The sequence below is a fragment of the Lygodium microphyllum genome, chromosome 19, assembly GCF_053477565.2.
Source record: "Lygodium microphyllum isolate KBCC chromosome 19, Lygodium_microphyllum_v1.1.10, whole genome shotgun sequence".
Taxonomy (NCBI): Eukaryota; Viridiplantae; Streptophyta; class Polypodiopsida; order Schizaeales; family Lygodiaceae; genus Lygodium; species Lygodium microphyllum.
Genome location: NC_141153.1, coordinates 76,475,414 through 76,496,492, shown reverse-complemented (window position 1 = coordinate 76,496,492; position 21,079 = coordinate 76,475,414). Strand labels below are relative to the sequence as shown.

Genomic DNA, 21,079 nt, shown 5'->3' with positions numbered 1-21,079 from the left:
TTGATGATAACATGGAACAAGGGCCATGCCAGAGGCACTTTAAGCATTGAAAAATGTATTTAAATTGTAGATTTTAGCAATATGCAAGTGGTCGATTTGTAGAGTCCTTGGTGGAAAACAATCCAAGTTGTATAGCCATGATACTTGCAAACATATTGAAATTAGCATGCCAATTTTCTGCCATTCTCTACTATCATTTCTAGAAACTTTTTGATGAAGAATATTGTGTTGAATTTAAATGTAAAAACTTAGGTCACTTTCATGTAGTCCCTTTTCTTTACTTTACAAACTATATTGTTTGTATTAACACATATAAATCATAGAAGCTATTTTTAGGTACATGGCTTTAATACATTGCTAATCTCTTATGCAATGACATCTTGCCCTTATCTTAGTACAAAATTCATGTGAGAAGCACTAAGATACATTTTAGTATGATACTAATATTTGTACAACACTCATTTGTGAAGCTCTAAGCTTCATTTTAACATATCTAATCTTTGTACGAGAAAATGATGCTTTCATGCCAAATATCGCAAATCATGAGATGGTAATGAATATGTAATTTGATACTTAAATGAAGGACAATAAAATGCAATATGGATAAGGAAAATGGTATAGAATACATAACAATTCTGGATAAGAGATAGTAATTGGAGAAACAAATTAGCTATGTACAAGAAACATCTATAAGATGCTTGTGTGATGACAAGAGTATTCAACAATAAAAATGATTTCTTATTGCACATTCTAATAGAGCTATACAAGTATTCATCATTGGTAATGCTACAAGTAATGTTGGTGTAGAAGCTATGTCATTGAGTTAGTATTGTTTGTGCTTCTTGTTCATATTTAAACTTGGCATCTGAAGCATAGGAGTCATCTGCACTGAATATGAAGATACCTGGAAGATTACCATTTGCTTTGAGAATCTTGCAACCTAATAAAGCATTCTCCGGATCCACACCAACGTGATGTTCTGTGCTAAAGCTCGCCATGATTTTACCCCCCTCATAAGTAGAGGCCACTTTATTATAGTACTTTACAAATTGTGAAGGGCTAGTATCTCGATCATAAGTATAGAATTGGAAATTAACATAGTCTATGATATTATTGTATTTTTCCCACAAGTAAGTGTAATAAGGCCCTAGCTCATCATATGGAGCAATTGAAGCTATGGAAATGGTGTTTTGTTTCTTGAGATTAAAGATCAATTCTCCTATGCAAGAAGCAAAGTCCTGTTTGTTCGATTCATCAAAATGCTCATAATCGATGTCTATTCCATCGAGATGGAAATGATTTATGATGCTTGTGAGAGAAGCTACTGCATTGTCAACCCAAGATGACACAGAAGAAGGGTTGAATTGAGCTTTGTGGCCATTGTTGAGCGTGTCTCCACCTAAGCTTAGGAGCACTCTCACATTTGAATGCTTGTTCTTGATGGATTCGACAGTGTTTGGGTTGAGATGATCTTCATCCCAGTTGACATAGAAGTGACCATTAGTAGGTCTAGATGCATCCGGGCTATAGTCAAGAGCAAATGCTAGTATAAAATGGAACTCAACATCAGGGTTTATGGGCAAATCATCGAAGGTGACACCATTGAAGATAGCTCCAATATATTCTCTAAATACTGGTCTATTGCTTGGGCTTTTGTGAGATGAGGCAAGGTTGGCAAACCTATTAACGAGAGGGCTTGGAATGCAAAGCGTTTGACCCTCGGTCAAGAGCTTATAGGAGGATCTATTGCTATTGGAGCTGTAACATTCAATCGTGGGATTCCATGACTCGAACCTTCCCATAGGTATGTGATGAGATTCGCTTATAGTCTTGCATGTATCGCCCACCTTGGAGGTGTACGTGATCATACACGGATTGGCATGATGAAGCGCTGCAGGTAAAACGGATCAAAAACTTGCTTAAACAATGATCATGCTAAACCCCGAATTAAGAACAAGGATGGACGTATGATTGGATAAGTACAATGGCGGCAAGTGGGCCGACGACGATTTGATTGAAATCATTTGACAGTCGATGGGTCGGAAGCATATACAGTATTGATTATGATTCGATTAGATCACAGATATCCCTCACTGAAGTAGATTAGAAAGAGATGGAAAATCAACGTATGAGAACTGCTGGGCTATCATGATTAGAAGAGAGCTTAATTACCAGGGCCGCCCACTCTGATAGAGCTGATCAAGCAGGCGCAGAAGCTAAGGACGAAGAAGAAAGAAGCATATGAACGGGATATGGCGGGTCTCATCGTGCAGGTCGACCATCCGCGCACAAGTGAGAGGCATCCAGAATGATTAATGCATTGTGAAGACGCTTATATTACTCATGACATGGCCTCTCATCTCTCGCCTCGATGTACTCGAGAAGATGGTCCAACAAACAAAGAAAGAAACAAATCATGCTATGGTTTAGTGGCCGCTAGCCCTTCTCTTTTAACCCTTCTATGACCAAAGGTATTGCCAATATCTCCTTAGAGATTTAAATCCTTGGCCTTTGTGATTGTGCATACCTGCAACTACTGGAGGAGACCTTCTTGAATCCCCAACAAATATGTCCCCACATATGAGCCTTCTTGGATGCTCTTACAATGGTACTTCTCTCACCAATGTGTGTTTCAAACTTGTTTCAAACCACCCTTGTCATGGACTCTGGAATGTCCAATATCCTTGTTGTATTGTACAATTATGAGAAAGTTGCAACTACTTTCTTCGATGTCAACTAAGAGAATACATAAAACAATTTTGCTAAATGATAAGGATGGTTGTCATGGAAGATTTTTCACCCTAGATGTCATCCAACAATTAGTGCACTGGGAGCTAAAGACAAAAACAATTAGTTGGTCAATAAATGTTTTTAGTTAAAGACATATGCATGTCGAAAATTCTTCTCGATTTTTTTTTTCTCCAACATTCAATTCTCTTGTTTGTGACCACACCTTATCATGCAAGCTTCAAGATTCAGACGGCTTATTTCTATTTTATTTTCCAACATGAGAAAGTTATATCTCTTTTTCTTGCATTTGTGAACTGCTATGAGTTATGAGTCACCATCATTAATTATGCATATAGAAAAATACTAACAAATTTAATTTAGGGATGGATAAATGATTGCACAATCCACCATGTGTGTTTGAGGGTTTTTTAGTACTATGATCCATAAGATTCTCCTTGATTCTTGAACATTTCCTTACTATTGAAGTTATCCTTGTTTTAGCTAATGGAAAGTTAGTAGCATAGCAACTATCCCCATTATGATGGAAAAGGCCAGCCAAGTTTGGTGGAATAGTTTGATATTGAGTGCTTTTGGAAATGGTTGTTTTCTTGATAGCTAGTTTGGTTCTCATTACATTTATGTTTTCCTATAAAGAAGGCATCAAATTTTGAATAAATAAGCATTCTAGTTCTCTAGGTTTTGCTCTCATTCTCTCATATTGTACTTGCAAGATGTGTCCATTTTAGTTTGTAGTTTGATGTCTATTTGAATTTTCAACATGTATTAGAACTAGGGGAGCTCATTTTGCAAGTTTAGAGTTACTTTTAGCATTACAAAACCTAATCCATGCATGACTAGGAGCTCTATCCTATCACATTTGAATATCCTAAAATACGTCACTTATCTTCCTCACATACCTAGCTCTGATATCTCTCCTCATTTTCATTGTTCAAGTTACAAGTGGAACAAAAGTAGAAATTTTTTGGGTTTCTAGAGGCTTGTTAATTAGGTCGTGGGATACACACACACACACACACACACACACACACACACGCACGCACGCACGCACGCACGCACGCACGCACGCGTGTGCATGCGCACGCATGCACGCACATGCACACACGCATAGAGGTTCATTAACATCCTTTTATATGTCAAATACAAATAGGACAAAGAGACACATATCAAAGTTTTAATTAAAATCCAAATTGGAGTGTCAATTGCATTTTAAAAAATCGATGTCAAAGTGATACTAATAGAAAAGAAACCAACTATAAAATTAGCAAAGTTATTAAATACATCATGACCCTAGATTTTAACTACCATATTGGTGAGTTATTATCAAAGTTATTAAATACATCGTGACCCTAGATTTTAACTGCCATATTGGTGAGTTTGAAATGTCCCAAGTTAAGCCTAATAAAACACATGATGTTTGACATTGTTATTTCTTAGAATCTCAAGAGGGTGCTACCCATCATCATAGTCAATTGATTCATCACCATATGAATCTTTACAATTGGGATATGATGTGAACAAGTGCATAGATAAGCTTTTGTCTACTCTTGTAAGGAGAGTAAGGTGTAGAGAGCTGCATATGCATTGAGGCCCAAGGATGCATATGGTGAGCAATTGATATGGTTGCACGATGAAAACGAGTGCATCTAAGAGTTCAATTCGCAACACCAATGTGGTACACATTGGCTTGTAGAATGGAATTCTACACGCCACTAGCTTGTAGAAGAGTACCATGTCATTGGTGTTCTAGTCCATGTGTGTAGCATATCCCCAAGTGCAATTTCCATTGATTCTTAAGGTGGGTAGCAACAAATATCTTCATGAATATTCCACAAATTGACCTTTTTTTTATCTCTATTCTTTCTAGCTACAAAGGCCATCACTCTTGATGAGATTGAAGGCCTACTTCTATTCCTTTAGCCATTTTATCCTTTCTCCCAAGCTCTAAATATGGCAAATATTGGATAATAGTGTTTCATGCTTGGAATTTCTCAAATTTGAAGGGGGTTATTTCCTCAAAGCCTTCAATGACTACTCTTCTTTACTTATGGGAAATTCTTGGGCCAAGATTGAGCCATTTTCTCTTCCCGCCACCCACTACGGGCTTTCTCACAAGACAAACAAGGAAGCCATGAATTTAATTCCCAGCTCTCAAATCTTCAGTGATATTTTCAACTTTTGATTATATTTCAACTCTACCACACTCAAGGCTAGCCATTTGCAAGGATTGACCATTTTCCCTCTCATATTTAAGCATATTCTCTTCAAGAACTTTATGGATAGCAAGGTACTTGAAAGATTTGCTTAAAGCTTGATCAAATTTTGAAGCAAAGCTTCTAATCTTTAGCAAAGTACTCTATATAACAATCTAATGTGAGCATTGAGCAAGGATTTAAGCATAGGAACATTCTTGAAGTTTTGAAGCTTCAATGAAACCCTGATTTGGGGGTTTTAAGCCTTAAGGCTAAATTTCTTCATTTTGAGCATGGAGATGTCTTGAGAATCATTGGAGAAGGAATCTTCATCAGCTCTTGATCATCTAAAGGATGGAATTTGATTGAAATTGATGCACCAAGTCATTTGACAAATCAATGAAGAGGTAACTCATTGATGCAAATCAATGAGAAGAGGTAACTCATCTTAGCCACTTACTAAGCCTTATTCCATTTGTTTGGAGGTTTAAGAATTCGATATCTCAATGTATGTGAGACATTTTAAGAACCAAATATCCCAATGTTCATGAGACATTTAATTTGTTGAAAGACTTGATTCATTCAAATGACTATCTAAATTGGCTCTTCCAAGGTTCTATTGAGAAGCAACTTGTTTGAAAATTCTCTATCAATAAGCAATTCATTTTATCCCTAATTTTGATTAGTTGTGCTTGAGGATTGAAGAGACTAAATCCTTTGTAAATGGAGGTAAGTGGAAAATGAATAAGTCATTGATTGCCCATGGTAATCCCTCTTATCCCAATTATTTAAACTTTTCATTTTATCCCCAATTCATTTCATGAGAGGATGAAAGACTATAGGCAATGCATCTCATCAATGTTTGATTATCCTTGCATTGAATTAACCATGTTCAATTCCTGACAAGAAAAAAGTCAAATGTTGGATGAGGTAGTAGGATCATAGTGACATGACCCTCCCCTACTACTAAAGACTCTAGAGTGGTGCACAACCAAGCTTGGCATGGAACTTTGCACACCCCCTAGTGGTCTTGATCCCATTTAGGGAACCTTGACTGCTGCAATGGCTACAATGATTTCATTAAAAATGCCCTTTATCTACTAATATATTCCTCATTACAATTACTCTGGTGAAGTTTGAAGACATCTTGATAATCTACATTAGTTAAGGGTAGTATTCCATAGTGATACGTGAAATGGCCACAATGATGTCATAAAAAACACATTTTAGCTACTATTATATCCCTCATTACAATGATATATGTGGAATTTGAAGACATCATGATTGTAAAGGTAGTATTCAACATAACTTTGCACCCATTGGTGATCCTAACCCCATTTAGGGAGCCTTGACTGCTACAATGGCCACAATGATTTCATAAAAAATGCCATTTAGCTACTAATATATCCCTCACCACAATTACTCATGTGCATCTTAAAGACATCTTAATGATCTACATTAGTTAAAGGTAGTATTCAATAGTGATAGATCTATTACATGGCTTTAAATAGGTTATTATAGGCATATAGATACCCACAAGTGCTTATGAGTGTTTATAGAAGTCAAAAAAATTACTATATAAAATTTTCAATGACAATAATGCATAAGGCCATAGTCGGTAATTGTAAATTGTGAGGATGTTATGGATTTATCTTTTGACATTACATTAGTAAGTTTTCCAGGATGGGAATGTCATCAATATAAATTCCTAAGATGATGATAGTGTTGCCTTGCATAAGAATATAAATGTTATGATCAATGTTGAGCCTCCAAAAGCCATGGTGTATTAAATGGGCATGTTTATACATATACCATTCTTTGGGTTCTTGTTTTAAATCATATGGGGCTCTTTTAAGAAGAAAATTTTGGATCTACAAAATAAAGAGATTGGGACATGTAGATTTCCTCTTCTAGATGACCATGGAGAAATGTAGTCTTAACATCTACATGATGTAAAAGCAGATGGAACTGAGTAGGCATGAAAAAAAGTACATGTAAAGAGAAGGTACTCTTGTAATGCAAGATTTCTAGTACTTCAAAACCTCAAGATACTAGGTGTGGGCTTTGTACTTGTTGATTGTACCATCAGGTTTGAGCTTCTTGTGCAGTGATTTGCAACTAATTACTGACTATCAAGGAGGTAGAGGGACCAAGGTCCAAGTCATAGATGATTTTAAGAGCTAATGTATACTTTCACGGTATAGAATATGTGGCAAAACTTGTATTTTAGACTTTCGAATGTTTGGCGATTCGTTCTCTAAACCAAAGATATCCTATAATCGGTTGCCGATTTTTCTTCTATCTTATCTTTTGTCTTGCTCATTCTCAAAAACCCCCATGATTTGTGGCTAAGCACACTACCCCCGATAGTGTGGGAGCCAAAGTCTATGAAGAGGAGCTTGATGTCCATGTTACAACTAGCTAGGAGACATCTCCAAGTGCTAAAGACCTTGTGTTTACTGTTCTACAGTGTAAGGTAATCTATTTTCGCCACCTTCCCTACTGCATTTTGAGCTAGACCGCAATACACACCTACGTTTGATCCAATGGACCCTTTATACTCATTGGACAGTGCATATGTTGTCAAAGGGATTTATGTCTATGGTATGAAAGCGTATTGGCCATTGTGTTTTGAGTATGTCAGTGGTTTGCATATGGGATTGTGAAAGACAAGTTCTAAAAAGAGATTTCCCGTACTAGAACTGACAAATGTTGATCATGCTATATTGGGGAAGGACTCAAGTAAGTCAAGAAGTGGAGTTTCCATGCATGAGACTAGAATTAGGTGGACAAGGGAGACTTAACTAAGTCTCAATAGCCTAACTTTAGAGAAAAAAATAAGGAGTTTTATTTGAACCGCAGTAGTGTATTCAAAAGAAAAAAAAACAAGACAACTCCATTGTGGGAGGAGCATGCAGTCCTAGAAATCTTGGGGAGAACCCTTTTGTGAATTGAACCTGCTATGATCAATCTTCTACATTTCTATCATCTCATGCACATGTTGAAGACATGTTTTGCTCACCCATATGCTGAGCATACATATATACTTCGTGATTAAGCAAATAAAACAAAAAGAAAGCTAGAAGCTTTGAGCTGGGATAGCTCATCTTTCATGCAAAGGGCAGACATAGACATTACCTACAGATCATAGATATTCCCAGAGATTGCATAGAGGCTTCAAAGTGAGAGCTTGTGATAGTTTACTATTGTCTAAACTGGGTGTATAGTAGAGTATATCTACTGTCCATAGGGTTTTCTAGATTGATTTATGGTCTTCAAAGACTCGTTGAATGCTACTAATGCTCTATGGTTGATAGATGATTGCCAAAACCAAAGTACATGCTTTGGAGTGATTTTTGGGCAGAATATGTATGTTTTAATGCTGCTGTAATGAATCTGTCTAAAAAGGATGAAATGGATTTTGAAGGCCCATAATGGGTTGACAGAGATATTGATGTTTTTAAATGGATGATAGCACTTTTGAGTGATGATACCCAACATTTACTATAGGGATTTTGTTATGTGCATGGATATATGAGGCATATGTCATTGATTTTGGAGTAGAGATATTGATGTATGTCAAAGTATATCTGAGTCATAGTCTCAGAGTGTGTTATGGGCTAGCATCCCAAGTTTCTTCATGCCTAGGATTTGAGCATATTATATGGATGCACTGAGATTGCTTTGGGGAGCTACATGTGATACAAGATCTTTGGATTGCACCTTGATTATTGTCTTTGGATTCATCTAATATTTATATTCTCTTTCTTTCATCCTGCTCTAGAAGTCAAAATCTCTATACCCTCTACATTTTAGCCCTATGATAGACCTTTAACCTTACACACTTCGACAATGCTATCCAAAGCGACCTCAAACAAAGTTGGACACTTATGTTTGTGCAAGATAGGCATCTTCTTATGCCATGTTTTTAGACCAAGGGTCTCCTCCTACAGCCTAGCAATACAATAACCTTCTAGGCAACAGGTTCAGCACTTCAACCAATATGTTTTGTGTTGTGTTTTTGCACTTGGCTAGTAGTCACTAGGCGACACCTTGGCAATTTGGGTAGCACACTTTGTGGGCGGCTTGTTTTTTTAGGTAGACTGATTATCTTTATTTCTGCAATTTTCACATTGGGCTGGTCTTTCTAGACATGGGCAGCACCTCAGTAGTTTGGGCAGCCTCTCTATCATGCCAGCAATAGGAAAAATCTGCATTATTTGCAGGGACTCCATTTCCAAGCACTCCTAGTTCTTGACCAACCCTTGTATTGGCTACATTTATGTCACAACTCTATAGAAAAAGAATTTGTATCCTTTTTCATTAATTTGTCTATATAATGATTTATTAAATTTATTTCCTTTGCACTAATTAGATATAAAGAAAAGTGCATTGGAGCTGGCCACTGATGAGTGGTCACAGGTTATGGTGGACCCACGCGGTGGGTTAGAGAAAAGATAGTTCACACTTCCACCTATATGACCCGATTGGGCGCCTGTGACTAGAACTCACGCATATCAGGGTTAGACTCGCACACAGCAAGGATTGATGCCTTGAAGTGTGGGCTAGATCCACCAGAACAAACAGTTACAATCAACAAGATGGCATGATCATGAAATGCTTGTATAATGTGCATGTGTGGGCTGAAAGCTTGAAATGCACATTTCTTTGCATAGGAAAGTCACATGAAAATTCGGATACCATTTTTGCGATGTACACGGAAAAAGCTTTCATATGACACCCATATTGGGGGGTCCCTAAATTTTAGGAGGTCCCTAAAATTTAGGAGCCTCGAATTAGCCTAAAAATGCTAGTCCTAAAAAATAGGGATGTCATTCTAAAAATAGTAAGTTCTGTACTCTGACTGTGCTTACTAAATTTAGTTGTTTCTATTCTTGACAGTATTCAACCCAAAAAGGAAGGCCATAGAGAAGAGACAAGTGTCAAGACACTTGTCACACAAGTTTCCAAGTGTCCCACCACTTGTCACATCTCATGACATGTGGCTGGACACTTGTCTTATGCTACTCCACTTTCCCCTTTTGTACTAGCTCTCCCCTCTCCTATAAATAAGAGCTCGTTTTTCTTCATTCATCATCATTTTTCTTTGCTGTAAACTCATGTACAGCACCCACAGATAGCCAGAAACTGGCCCCATCCATCCCCATCATCATCCCCCACTTCTCCATTATCAAATTCCTCCATATTCCCTCTTCTATCACTGTTTTTTTTTACAAGACAGCAAGCCTGTAAATTCATTACAGCACCTCCTTCTCGAGCTCTTTCTTCCATTTTAGCTACAAGAAGCAAGCCCTATCCATGTACTGCTGATCAACGATGGAGAAAGGCTGAATTCCCCTTTTTCTTCTCTCATACTGTAAAGAAATCAGTTCTTATCATTGCATAATAGATAATGCATGTGTGTTTGTACATCTTTGCATGATCTTGTGAGAGTGAGAATTACTTCTTCTCACTCTCAGGTTGATTGTAACTGAGCTCTTCCCTAAGGGACTTGGGTTGAGCAAAAATATATTCCTTCGGGGGGGGTTGCCCATCTTCAACCCTCAATCTTGTCTCCATTACTTTTACATTTTCATGGCTGTAATTTTGTGAGTAATTTTCATTTTCAGCTTTAAGTGTTCATTCTCTTTTATATTAAATCTCGAAAACAAGCGAATGTCATAATTGTTAAGCATACTACGTTGTTCGGGGCGTTTACAGTGGTATCAGAGCTTTGGCTCGGTCCTCACCCCCAACACTGGTAGTGCTTACAACTATAAGTTTGTTTGTTTTCAGCCCTTGCATTGAGTGCTTGAGCATTTTTTTTTTTCTTTAGTCTCAATGGATCAATCGAGTGCTATCCTTCAAGCCATTCAAAGTCTTAGAGAGGAGAATCAGCAAATTCGTGAGCAACTTCTCAAACTAGAAAAAGTTGAGAATCCCAAAGAATTCAAGGAAAGAAGCCCCTCTACTTCAAGGAGACAAAGCCATACCAATGAAAGGAGCCGATCAAGAAGTCCAACTACTTCTAAGAGGCAGTCCCATTCTACTTCAAGACAAAGAAAGAGATCGCGTCGAAGCTCATCCTCTTCTTCAAAGTCATCTGGCGCCTATTCTGATGGATCCTCTTCTAGTAATGAAGAGTCACACCCTTCTCGTGGAAGACCTCATCATCGTCAAAGACGTCGACATTCTTCACCCTCGTCTCCATCTTCATCCCCATCAAGCACTTCATCATCTTCAACCTCAAGATCCGAGCATGGACGAAGGCATAAGAAGAAGAAGAAGACTAAGTCACTATCTCAACTTGAAAAGAAGATCAAGTTCAGTATTCTCAGGGAACTCATTGACCATGCTGAGACATGGGAAATGGAGCACAATGGCAACAAATCATTCCAAAAGAATGATAAGAAGAGAGTAGCTGATGATGAGGAGTATTCAGCCCCAAATGAAGGACAAAAACAGTCGCAAAAGCAGCCATCAAATCAAAAGAAGATGAAGCCCTATGCACCTCCTAATGCTCCTCAATTTCGCTCCAATCTATACCCACAAGCAAAGCAACTTTCCGAAGAAGAAAAGCAACGCTTCATGAAAGAAAGAAAGTGCTTTAAATGTGGACAAACAGGCCACATAGCGAAGCAATGTCCAAACAAGGGACAAAGCAAGGTTTCTGACAACAAGCCTAAGTCGCCAGTGAAAATCAATGCTATCAGTGATGTAGTTGCAAACACAACTCACACTCCAGAGACGCACAAATTATTAAAAGCTTGGGGACAGTTGCAAGGTAAGCAAGCACTATTCTTGATAGATCTTGGGGCAAATGAAAATATCATTTCCTTGCAATTAGCTAAAGAGCTTGGATTAAAGAATGAAGAGATGGACACTCCGGCAGAAGTTCGCCAAGCTTTAAATGCTGATGAAGGTGACACAGTGAAGACTGTGATACCCTACATTGGCAAGCTCAAGTTTCAAATTCAAGGCTACAGTGACGAAGATACCTTCTGTATCGGAGACCTTGATGGTTGCAATGTGATTCTTGGCATGCCCTGGAATCATAGAGTAGATTCAACCATCTTCTCTCAGAAAAAGAAGGTAGAACTCACCAACAAAGGCAAGAAGTACGAGATCCAAGCTGGAGTTTCTGGAGACACCATACCTATGGTAAGCCATATGCAAGTCTCTAGAGCAATTAAGGATTGTGTTCAATGTTGTCTGCTTTATGTCACTGATGTAAAAGATAATATGAATGCTGAAAACCAAGAGCAACTTCAGCTCTTAGAAAAGTATAAAGATTGTTTTTCGGAAGATCTTCCTTATCAGCTTCCCCCAGAAAGGCCAGAAGACCATCATATTGATATTATCCCAGGCAGTTCTCCTCCTAATATAGCACCATACCGTGTGAGCCGTCCTCAACAAGAAGAAATCAGAAAGCAAGTCGAAGACCTACTCAACTGTGGGCTAATTAGGCCAAGTAGCTCACCATTTTGTTCACCAGTTCTTCTTGTTCAAAAGAAAGATGGCACATTCAGGATGTGCATTGATTATCGAGCCCTCAACAAAATCACTGTGAAGAATCGGTTTCCTATTCCTAGAATTGACGACATTTTGGATCGTCTAGGAGGCTCAAAGGTTTTCAGCCGCATTGATCTAAAGAGTGGTTATCATCAAATTAGGGTAATACCACAAGATGTACACAAAACTGCTTTCCGCACTTCATACGGTCTTTATGAATTCTTGGTGGTTCCTTTCGAATTAACCAATGCACCAGCCACCTTTAATCGAATGATGGAGCGCATCTTTAGAGAGCATCGACAATATGTCGGTACTTTCTTTGATGATATTCTTGTCTTTAGTAAGAATGAAGAGGAGCATCATCAACACTTGGAAATTGTTCTACAATTACTACAACAAAATCAACTCTTGGTAAATGGTAAAAAGAGTGAATTTTTCATGCATAAAATAAATTACCTTGGGCATGTCATCTCTTCTGAAGGGATTCAGATGGATCCTGAAAAGATCAGGATAATCCAAGAATGGCCTCATCTTCGTGATGTACATGAGGTGCGATCGTTTCTTGGCTTATGTTCTTATTACCGCCGCTTCATCAAGCATTTTGCACATATGGCTTCTCCACTTCATGACCTTACAAAGAAGAAGATCTATTTCCAATGGAAGGAAAAAGAGAAGGCAGCCTTCACAAGGCTGAAAACAGCTCTTACTTCTGGACCTGTTCTTATCATTCCAGATCTGGTAAAACCATTTGTGGTGGAAGCAGATGCTTGCGGTGATTGTATTGGTGCAGTGCTAAATCAAGAAGGCCATGCCGTAGCCTTTGAAAGCCGCCGTCTAAATGATGTGGAGAAAAGGTATGACATTTATGAAAAGGAGCTCTTAGCAGTGGTTCATGCTTTAAAGATATGGAAACGTTATCTTTTAGGCAATGAATTCCTTATTAAAACCGATCATCAAAGCTTGAAGTATTTCAAGACTCAAAAGCATTTGCAGGAGAAACATGCAAGATGGGAAAATTTCTTGTCTATGTTTCATTTTCAAATTATGTACACTCCAGGGAAACAAAATGTAGTTGCTGATGCACTTTCTAGAGTGCCTCGCATTGCAACTATTACAGTGGCTCATCATGAAGATTTTCAAACGATGAAGAATACTTATGATGAAGATACTGATTTTGCAGCAATTTGGTCAAATTTACAGCAAGGAGGTTCTCATCCAGATTATTCCATCAAAGACGGTTACCTTCTCATGAACAATCGCCTTTGTGTCACTCTTCCTGTTCGACAAAAGGTGCTTAAAGAAAGTCATGAACCCCCTTATGCAGGGCATAGAGGGAGGGCAGCCACTCTAAGTGCAATTGAGCGCTACTTTTATTGGCCAACATTACGAAAAGATACACATAACTTCATTGAGGCTTGTCTGGTATGCCAAAAATCCAAATATGATAGGCAGAAGATTCCAGGATTGTTGCAACCTCTTCCAGTGCCCAAAGATCTATGGGAATCTATCACAATGGATTTCATCTCAGGTATTCCAAGAACACCTCAAGGTCATGATATGATTTGGGTCATAATTGATAGATTCAGCAAACAATCACATTTTATTCCATGTCATAAAACATTGAAATCCGCACAAGCTGCAAGACTTTTCATTCAACATATCTTCAGATTACATGGTATGCCTTCTGAGATCATTTGAAAGCTCCAAATGAAATAGTACAGGGTAAAGTGATTCCTCCTCCAATTATTCGCACTAAAGATAAGATTTTTGCTGCTGATGAGTTTGCTTCAGATTTAAAAACAACAATGGATCAAGTTCGAGCCACTATCAAAGTTTCCCAAGAGCGACAAAAGAAGCAAGCAGATAAACGAAGAAGACCTTTGGCTTTTGAAAAAGGTCAATATGTCTTGCTAAAGTTTGATAAAAGCAGGCTCAAACAAGGTTCTGGTCAAAATTCATCTTTTCCAAAGCTCTCCAGTAGATACTTTGGACCCTTCAAAGTGATTGAGAAAATAAATGAAGTTTCTTATCGACTTGAGCTTCCTGCTCATTGGAAAATACACAATGCTTTTCATGTAAGTTTGCTAAAACCTTACATAGGACCAGAACCAAAGGAACCCATTACTGAAGATCCCCCAGAAGTTGAAGAAACAGAGCAACTCTTGGAACCTGAAAAGATTTTGTTTCTCAAGGATCGAACCACGAGAAGTGGCCTTGTGACACGAAAATTCTTGCTAAAATTCAAGAATCTACCCACAACAGATGCACAGTGGGTAGATGAAAAATTCATGAAGGATTACCCAAATATTCTACAGCAATATCAAGAAGCTTTTCAGCTGAGGACAGCTGAATAAAAGCCAGAGGGCTGTCACAACTCTATAGAAAAAGAATTTGTATCACAGGTTATGGTGGACCCACGCGGTGGGTTAGAGAAAAGATAGTTCACACTTCCACCTATATGACCCGATTGGGCGCCTGTGACTAGAACTCACGCATATCAGGGTTAGACTCGCACACAGAAAGGATTGATGCCTTGAAGTGTGGGCTAGATCCACCAGAACAAACAGTTACAATCGACAAGATGGCATGATCATGAAATGCTTGTATAATGTGCATGTGTGGGCTGAAAGCTTGAAATGCACATTTCTTTGCATAGGAAAGTCACATGAAGATTCGGATACCATTTTTGCGATGTACACGGAAAAAGCTTTCATATGACACCCATATTGGGGGGTCCCTAAATTTTAGGAGATCCCTAAATTTTAGGAGGTCCCTAAAATTTAGGAGCCTCGAATTAGCCTAAAAATGCTAGTCCTAAAAAATAGGGATGTCATTCTAAAAATAGTAAGTTCTGTACTCTGACTGTGCTTACTAAATTTGGTTGTTTCTATTCTTGACAGTATTCAACCCAAAAATGAAGGCCATAGAGAAGAGACAAGTGTCAAGACACTTGTCACACAAGTTTCCAAGTGTCCCACCACTTGTCACATCTCATGACATGTGGCTGGACACTTGTCTTGTGCTACTCCACTTTCCCCTTTTGTACTAGCTCTCCCCTCTCCTATAAATAAGAGCTCGTTTTTCTTCATTCATCATCATTTTTCTTTGCTGTAAACTCATGTACAGCACCCACAGATAGCCAGAAACTGGCCCCATCCATCCCCATCATCATCCCCCACTTCTCCATTATCAAATTCCTCCATATTCCCTCTTCTATCACTGTTTTTTTTTACAAGACAGCAAGCCTGTAAATTCATTACAGCACCTCCTTCTCGAGCTCTTTCTTCCATTTTAGCTACAAGAAGCAAGCCCTATCCATGTACTGCTGATCAACGATGGAGAAAGGCTGAATTCCCCTTTTTCTTCTCTCATACTGTAAAGAAATCAGTTCTTATCATTGCATAATAGATAATGCATGTGTGTTTGTACATCTTTGCATGATCTTGTGAGAGTGAGAATTACTTCTTCTCACTCTCAGGTTGATTGTAACTGAGCTCTTCCCTAAGGGACTTGGGTTGAGCAGAAATATATTCCTTCGGGGGGGGTTGCCCATCTTCAACCCTCAATCTTGTCTCCATTACTTTTACATTTTCATGGCTGTAATTTTGTGAGTAATTTTCATTTTCAGCTTTAAGTGTTCATTCTCTTTTATATTAAATCTCGAAAACAAGCGAATATCATAATTGTTAAGCATACTACGTTGTTCGGGGCGTTTACAATTTATAGGTTGAAGACTTGTTTCCCTCTGCATTTATTGCTCCATCTCTCTGCTCGGCATTGCGTGTTTCTTTTGGCATGGGATACTCCCCATCTACCTTGCCTAAGTTGGCCTTCTTTTGTGTCATGGCCTGAAGGACTCAGATTACTCCGAGGATGCCTCTTATTGGTTGCTTTCACTCCACTGGCAGCATCTTATTTGCTTTCTTGCAAGTACTTAATTAAAGGGCATCAATGGCCGATGTGTATGCTTTGGGGGATTGTGTGGTTCGAGATGATTCAGATCGACCACCATCCTATCACTTTTTCCCGCCATATTCTTCAGGGGCTTCCAATCCCCGATTGGCATTGATGGCATCTCCTGAGCAAGTGCCAATCCTACCCTCTCTACCCACATCCAATAAGCTAGATGGTATGAACTTGTTAGAGTATACAACACAAAAAGGAAAGTGATCATGGAGAGGAGGAGACAAAGAGAGAATGCAAAAGAGAGAAGGAACAATGTGACTACAATGGCTGAAGGTACAAGGATACAATGATAAGCCCCAACATGCAGCAATGGGACGAGCTTCTCTCAAATGAGAGTCTTCAGGCTAGAGAAGTGAGAAGACTGGTGTAGAACACATCATATGTCAATGATGGAAGATTTGAGAGAAGTATCACAGCTAGGTCCTTCTAAGAAATATCCGTACTAAAGGATGCAAGCTCATCCCAAATCTTCTCCATCTTGTAGATGTGATCCCGCATCGTAGGGGAATTTGCGATAGAAAGTTGTCGTAGCTTCAAATATCGAGAGATAATTGATGCCCAAATGTCTAGATCCAAAAGAGAGATGCCAATATCTTCCAAACCTCTGTGGCAGTGTGGATACATCTAACATGCATGAGCACAAAACCTGCATAACTCAAAAAGAGAATAAGCAAGCTCTGGCATTCAACCGATCCCATACAGCTGTTGAATCTGTGGCCACACCATAATGGGGATTTACAGTAGGTTGGGATACTGAGAAAGACAATGCAGATGATGTGAAGGGTAAATAGATCATAGAAGATACAATAGAGACATTGATACAGGTTACAGAGGATATCACCATTCAGGATGCAAAGAAATACGGCCTAAGAAAATTAAGTGGATTAATGACTGGGATCTTTCATATTGACATAGTCCATGTGATATACAAGTTATTTAAAGTCAAAGGGGATGTCTTGCATGTATGTATACCTTATTGGTCGACTATTCAATGGATGTTTAATCCAGGAGGGTGATATCGCTATAGGAGACTGCAATGGATAGGCAGGGCTGAACTGAAGATGTTTAAAGCTGTTTTAATTGGGAGAGGATTATTGGTGACTGATGCATCCAGAATGGCCTTTTATACCTTGAGAAGGGTCCCACAAAGTTTGGTTGACATCTGAGTTCATATGTAGGAGACACAGAGTCGAGAAGGTCGATGTCTGGCTAGGACTGCATGCTGTAATGAACAGTTGCAGGTTGCGCATAAAATTTTAGGGGATGAAATATTCACAATTTGGTCCACGTGTCTTTAGAAAATTTTTAGATTTCCAATGGGGCTACATTTTTTCTTTTTAAATCTTGGTAATCTAAGTTATGGTTCAAGAGATATGAGCAGTTTTCTACAGGGTGGTCCTATAGGATAGTTTTTTGGATAGGATAAGATTGAATCTAATGGATGTAAAGTATTGCATGTGACATATGCTTTGACAAAGATGTTTGAGACTGAGATGAGGGTACCAAGGATAGGAAAGAGGATCAAAATATGAAAGAGAAGAGATGCAAAAGATGCCTATGCAGTGGAGAACCTAGTGGAAGATGAGCACATTGACACAAATGAAGAAGAGGGAGTACAAGTCGACATATGAGTTTGTGATGCCACATGATCTAGGAGGATTTACAAGGATTGGGATGCTATAGAGGATTGATGAGCTATCATTGCCAAGGTTGGATACAAAGGGATACATGTTAGTTGGGATCTCCTTCAACAGCTACCCCCCAGTCTACCTTTTTCTGTGTACTACTATTTGGGTGACTTGTCCCTAACCAAAATCGGCCCGTTTCCAACCATTTGTTGTCTACATTGTCTATAGAAATCTACAATTTCAATTTTTGCATTATTTTATTCATGTATTTCTTATTAAGTATCCTTGTACACACTCACTAAGAGCAATCTGCATCTCGCTCAGCTTCCTCCATCTCTGCACGTAGGCTTTCATCATTCTCTATATCATCCCCCCTCTCCATAAAGTTACCACTATCATCATTAGCATGCACATTTGATGATAAGCATAAGCATTAAGAACTAGATGAGGAGGTTGGAAAAATTAGTCTTGAGCCGCTATGATGAAATGACTAGCATAGAAACTAGGCTATCTCATGTTTGCAGATATCATTTTACTCTTGTAACATAATGGCAAACAAGAGCCAATAGTTTTCCCACATTAGAGCTTCATAGCCAAAGAAATCTTGCATAATATAGCCACTAGATAATTAGTACAAAATAAGTTTATGAAGCACATAGCCAACTTATCAAAGTGCAAAGGCAACTCATCCTAGTAACTACACCATTCACGCTAAATAGTCAACTTATCATATTAGTCGATCTATGTGTGTGTGTGTTGCAGGCATACCTTGAGTAAAAGATGTTCTAGGGGGCTACCCACCAACCTTGATGGGTTATGGAGATGGAGAATATCTGTCCCATGGAGACGATGATGCTGTAAACACAAAGTTACCAAAGTAAACAAAAGTATTCCAATGGACACTAAAAACCAAACAAATGCTGCATAGGGAAAATAAAAACTAAAATACCTCTACTATACGGGGGGTCTCCTCCTTCCCAAGGAGAGACCATGCAAGACTCAGCTGCTGGCGATGGTGGGATGTAAACTTGAGATGGTAACCTAAGTCTATCAAATCTGTCATCAGAATTGAGGGTTCCTAAGGCATCTTCATTGAACAATGGATCAAGTAGTCTACACAAATTCCTGAGTGTCCTAGTTTTTTTGTTGGACTACAGGCAACCTTCTCACTTCAATTCAAGTTTGCATGCTCTTCATTTTGTTTCCTTTTGCAAGTAGTTGCAAGTAGTGTACAGTAGGGGGCATCTATTCCATTCTTGCATTAATACCTCACCCAGTCCTTCCAAAGTTTCAATGTGTGTGGTAGACATATTCTCTCCAATGAGTGGCCAAGCTATCAACAGTAGACAATTTCATTAAATTCCCACAGAAAGGGGCCCAAAACCCTCCCATGGGTGGTTTATTTGCACCTTCAAGTAGGAGCCAATCCCTAGTTTTTAACTTGCCACATGTGAGGTATTTTGTGTGCATATTAATTTAGACACCATAGTTAGGACCCATGTAGTTATGGAGAAGCAACCCTACTTATTCCATAGAAACAATGGTTTCACAAAATGTAACTCAAACACCCCATGGCATTTAAACTACTATCTTGACACAAAAAGGCAAGCATTATAACCTCTGAGAGACTTGATTTTGGGCAAACCAATTTTTCTTTCAATTATTGCTTGCGCAGCTAATTGTTCCCTAGCTCTCATCTCTAAATTTTGACACCAATAAATCTTGGATTCATTTGGCTATAAAGTACAGGTATTTAAAGCCTTCAGAGGGGCAGCAATAGCAACACATCAATTGATGACTGCAGCAGGTCATTAGTTGCAAGAAGCAGTACTCAACAACCTTCAACAGCAGTGTCATGACCAGCAATAGCTTAAACAACAGCAAGTTCTCATGGCAGTGAATAAAGTGACAATAACCAAACATCTTAACTTGTTTTGAAATAGTATTTAAACTTAAATTGAAAGGAAAACAGAAAGGCCCAATGAAACGATATCCCACGATGGCTCTAACTTTGGCCTCGTATAGTACCTCTCCCACCTTGTGCAAGACTAATCCCACCTCACACAACATCGTAGCAAAGGTCATTTGTAGATTGCAAACAATGGATAGCAAAGCTCCTTGGTGGAGAGAGATGCACGCACGCACGCACGCACACACACACACACACACACACACAGAACCGCTTCAACTTCTACAGTCTACTTCAACGTAGTTTGAGAAAATGCCAACATGGAGAGGATGGATTAGCAAGAAATGGAGGCACAATAACTAAAGTTTGAGAAGCATCTCATATCAACCTTTTGGGAGGGGAATGGGACATCAAACACACCACTACAGTGTGTACATATCCCAACCATGGCACAAAAAACGGAGAGGAGGTTGAGAACATGCCCCATTGCCGATCACCTATTTTTGTAGCAATGATTTGATACAATGATCAAACCTCCTCCCCTTACCCCCTTTTTGTAGTCTACAATGATTTATGTAGGGATTAAACCTCATGTCCTCCCCCACTCCCTTTCTAATTTATGATGCATTTAAAGCCTATGGATAGAACAATCTCTCAGCAACAAGTGTATTAGGCTACAAGTGGAATTAGAGAGATTTCAGAATTGATGGAGTGGATTACCTCTTTCAAAGATTGATGAAGCTTAATGGACCATAACAAATCAATCATCATCCATAAATATTAAGAAATTTCCCCCAAATTGCTCCATTGCTCCAATGTCAAGTGATTGATCAATCTCAATATTTATAGATTGAAGGAATATCAAATGGAAGGGTCTTCAACCTTAAGGAAGGCTCATTAATGGAAAATTGAAGCTTGGAGTATGAAACCCCTGAATTGATGGCCCATAATGATCTCACATCATTTAATCCCTTCAAATGTTGCAATATTGATCCAATCTTGAAGAAGAATCAAGAGAATTGAACACGCCATGAAGTCAACATTGGTTGTTGTGCCTCAGATATAGTCAATCAAGCCACATTTAGCTACAGTTCTCTTATTTTCTAATATGTGTTGAACAAGCC

The 21,079-nt window shown here is 38.7% G+C and overlaps 1 protein-coding gene across 1 annotated transcript in view; it reads right to left on the bottom strand.

The window, feature by feature from the left end:
* Positions 1–815: 815 nt before the first annotated feature.
* LOC148020050 (chitinase 2-like) overlaps positions 816–21,079 on the bottom strand; it is a 93,311-nt gene continuing 73,047 nt past the window's right edge. The window contains exons 2-3 of the mRNA XM_087699646.1: positions 1,681–1,891; positions 816–1,650 (exon numbers count right to left, since the gene is read on the bottom strand). Coding sequence (XP_087555772.1) covers positions 816–1,650; positions 1,681–1,891 — 1,046 coding nt within the window. The remainder of the gene's footprint in view (positions 1,651–1,680; positions 1,892–21,079) is intronic.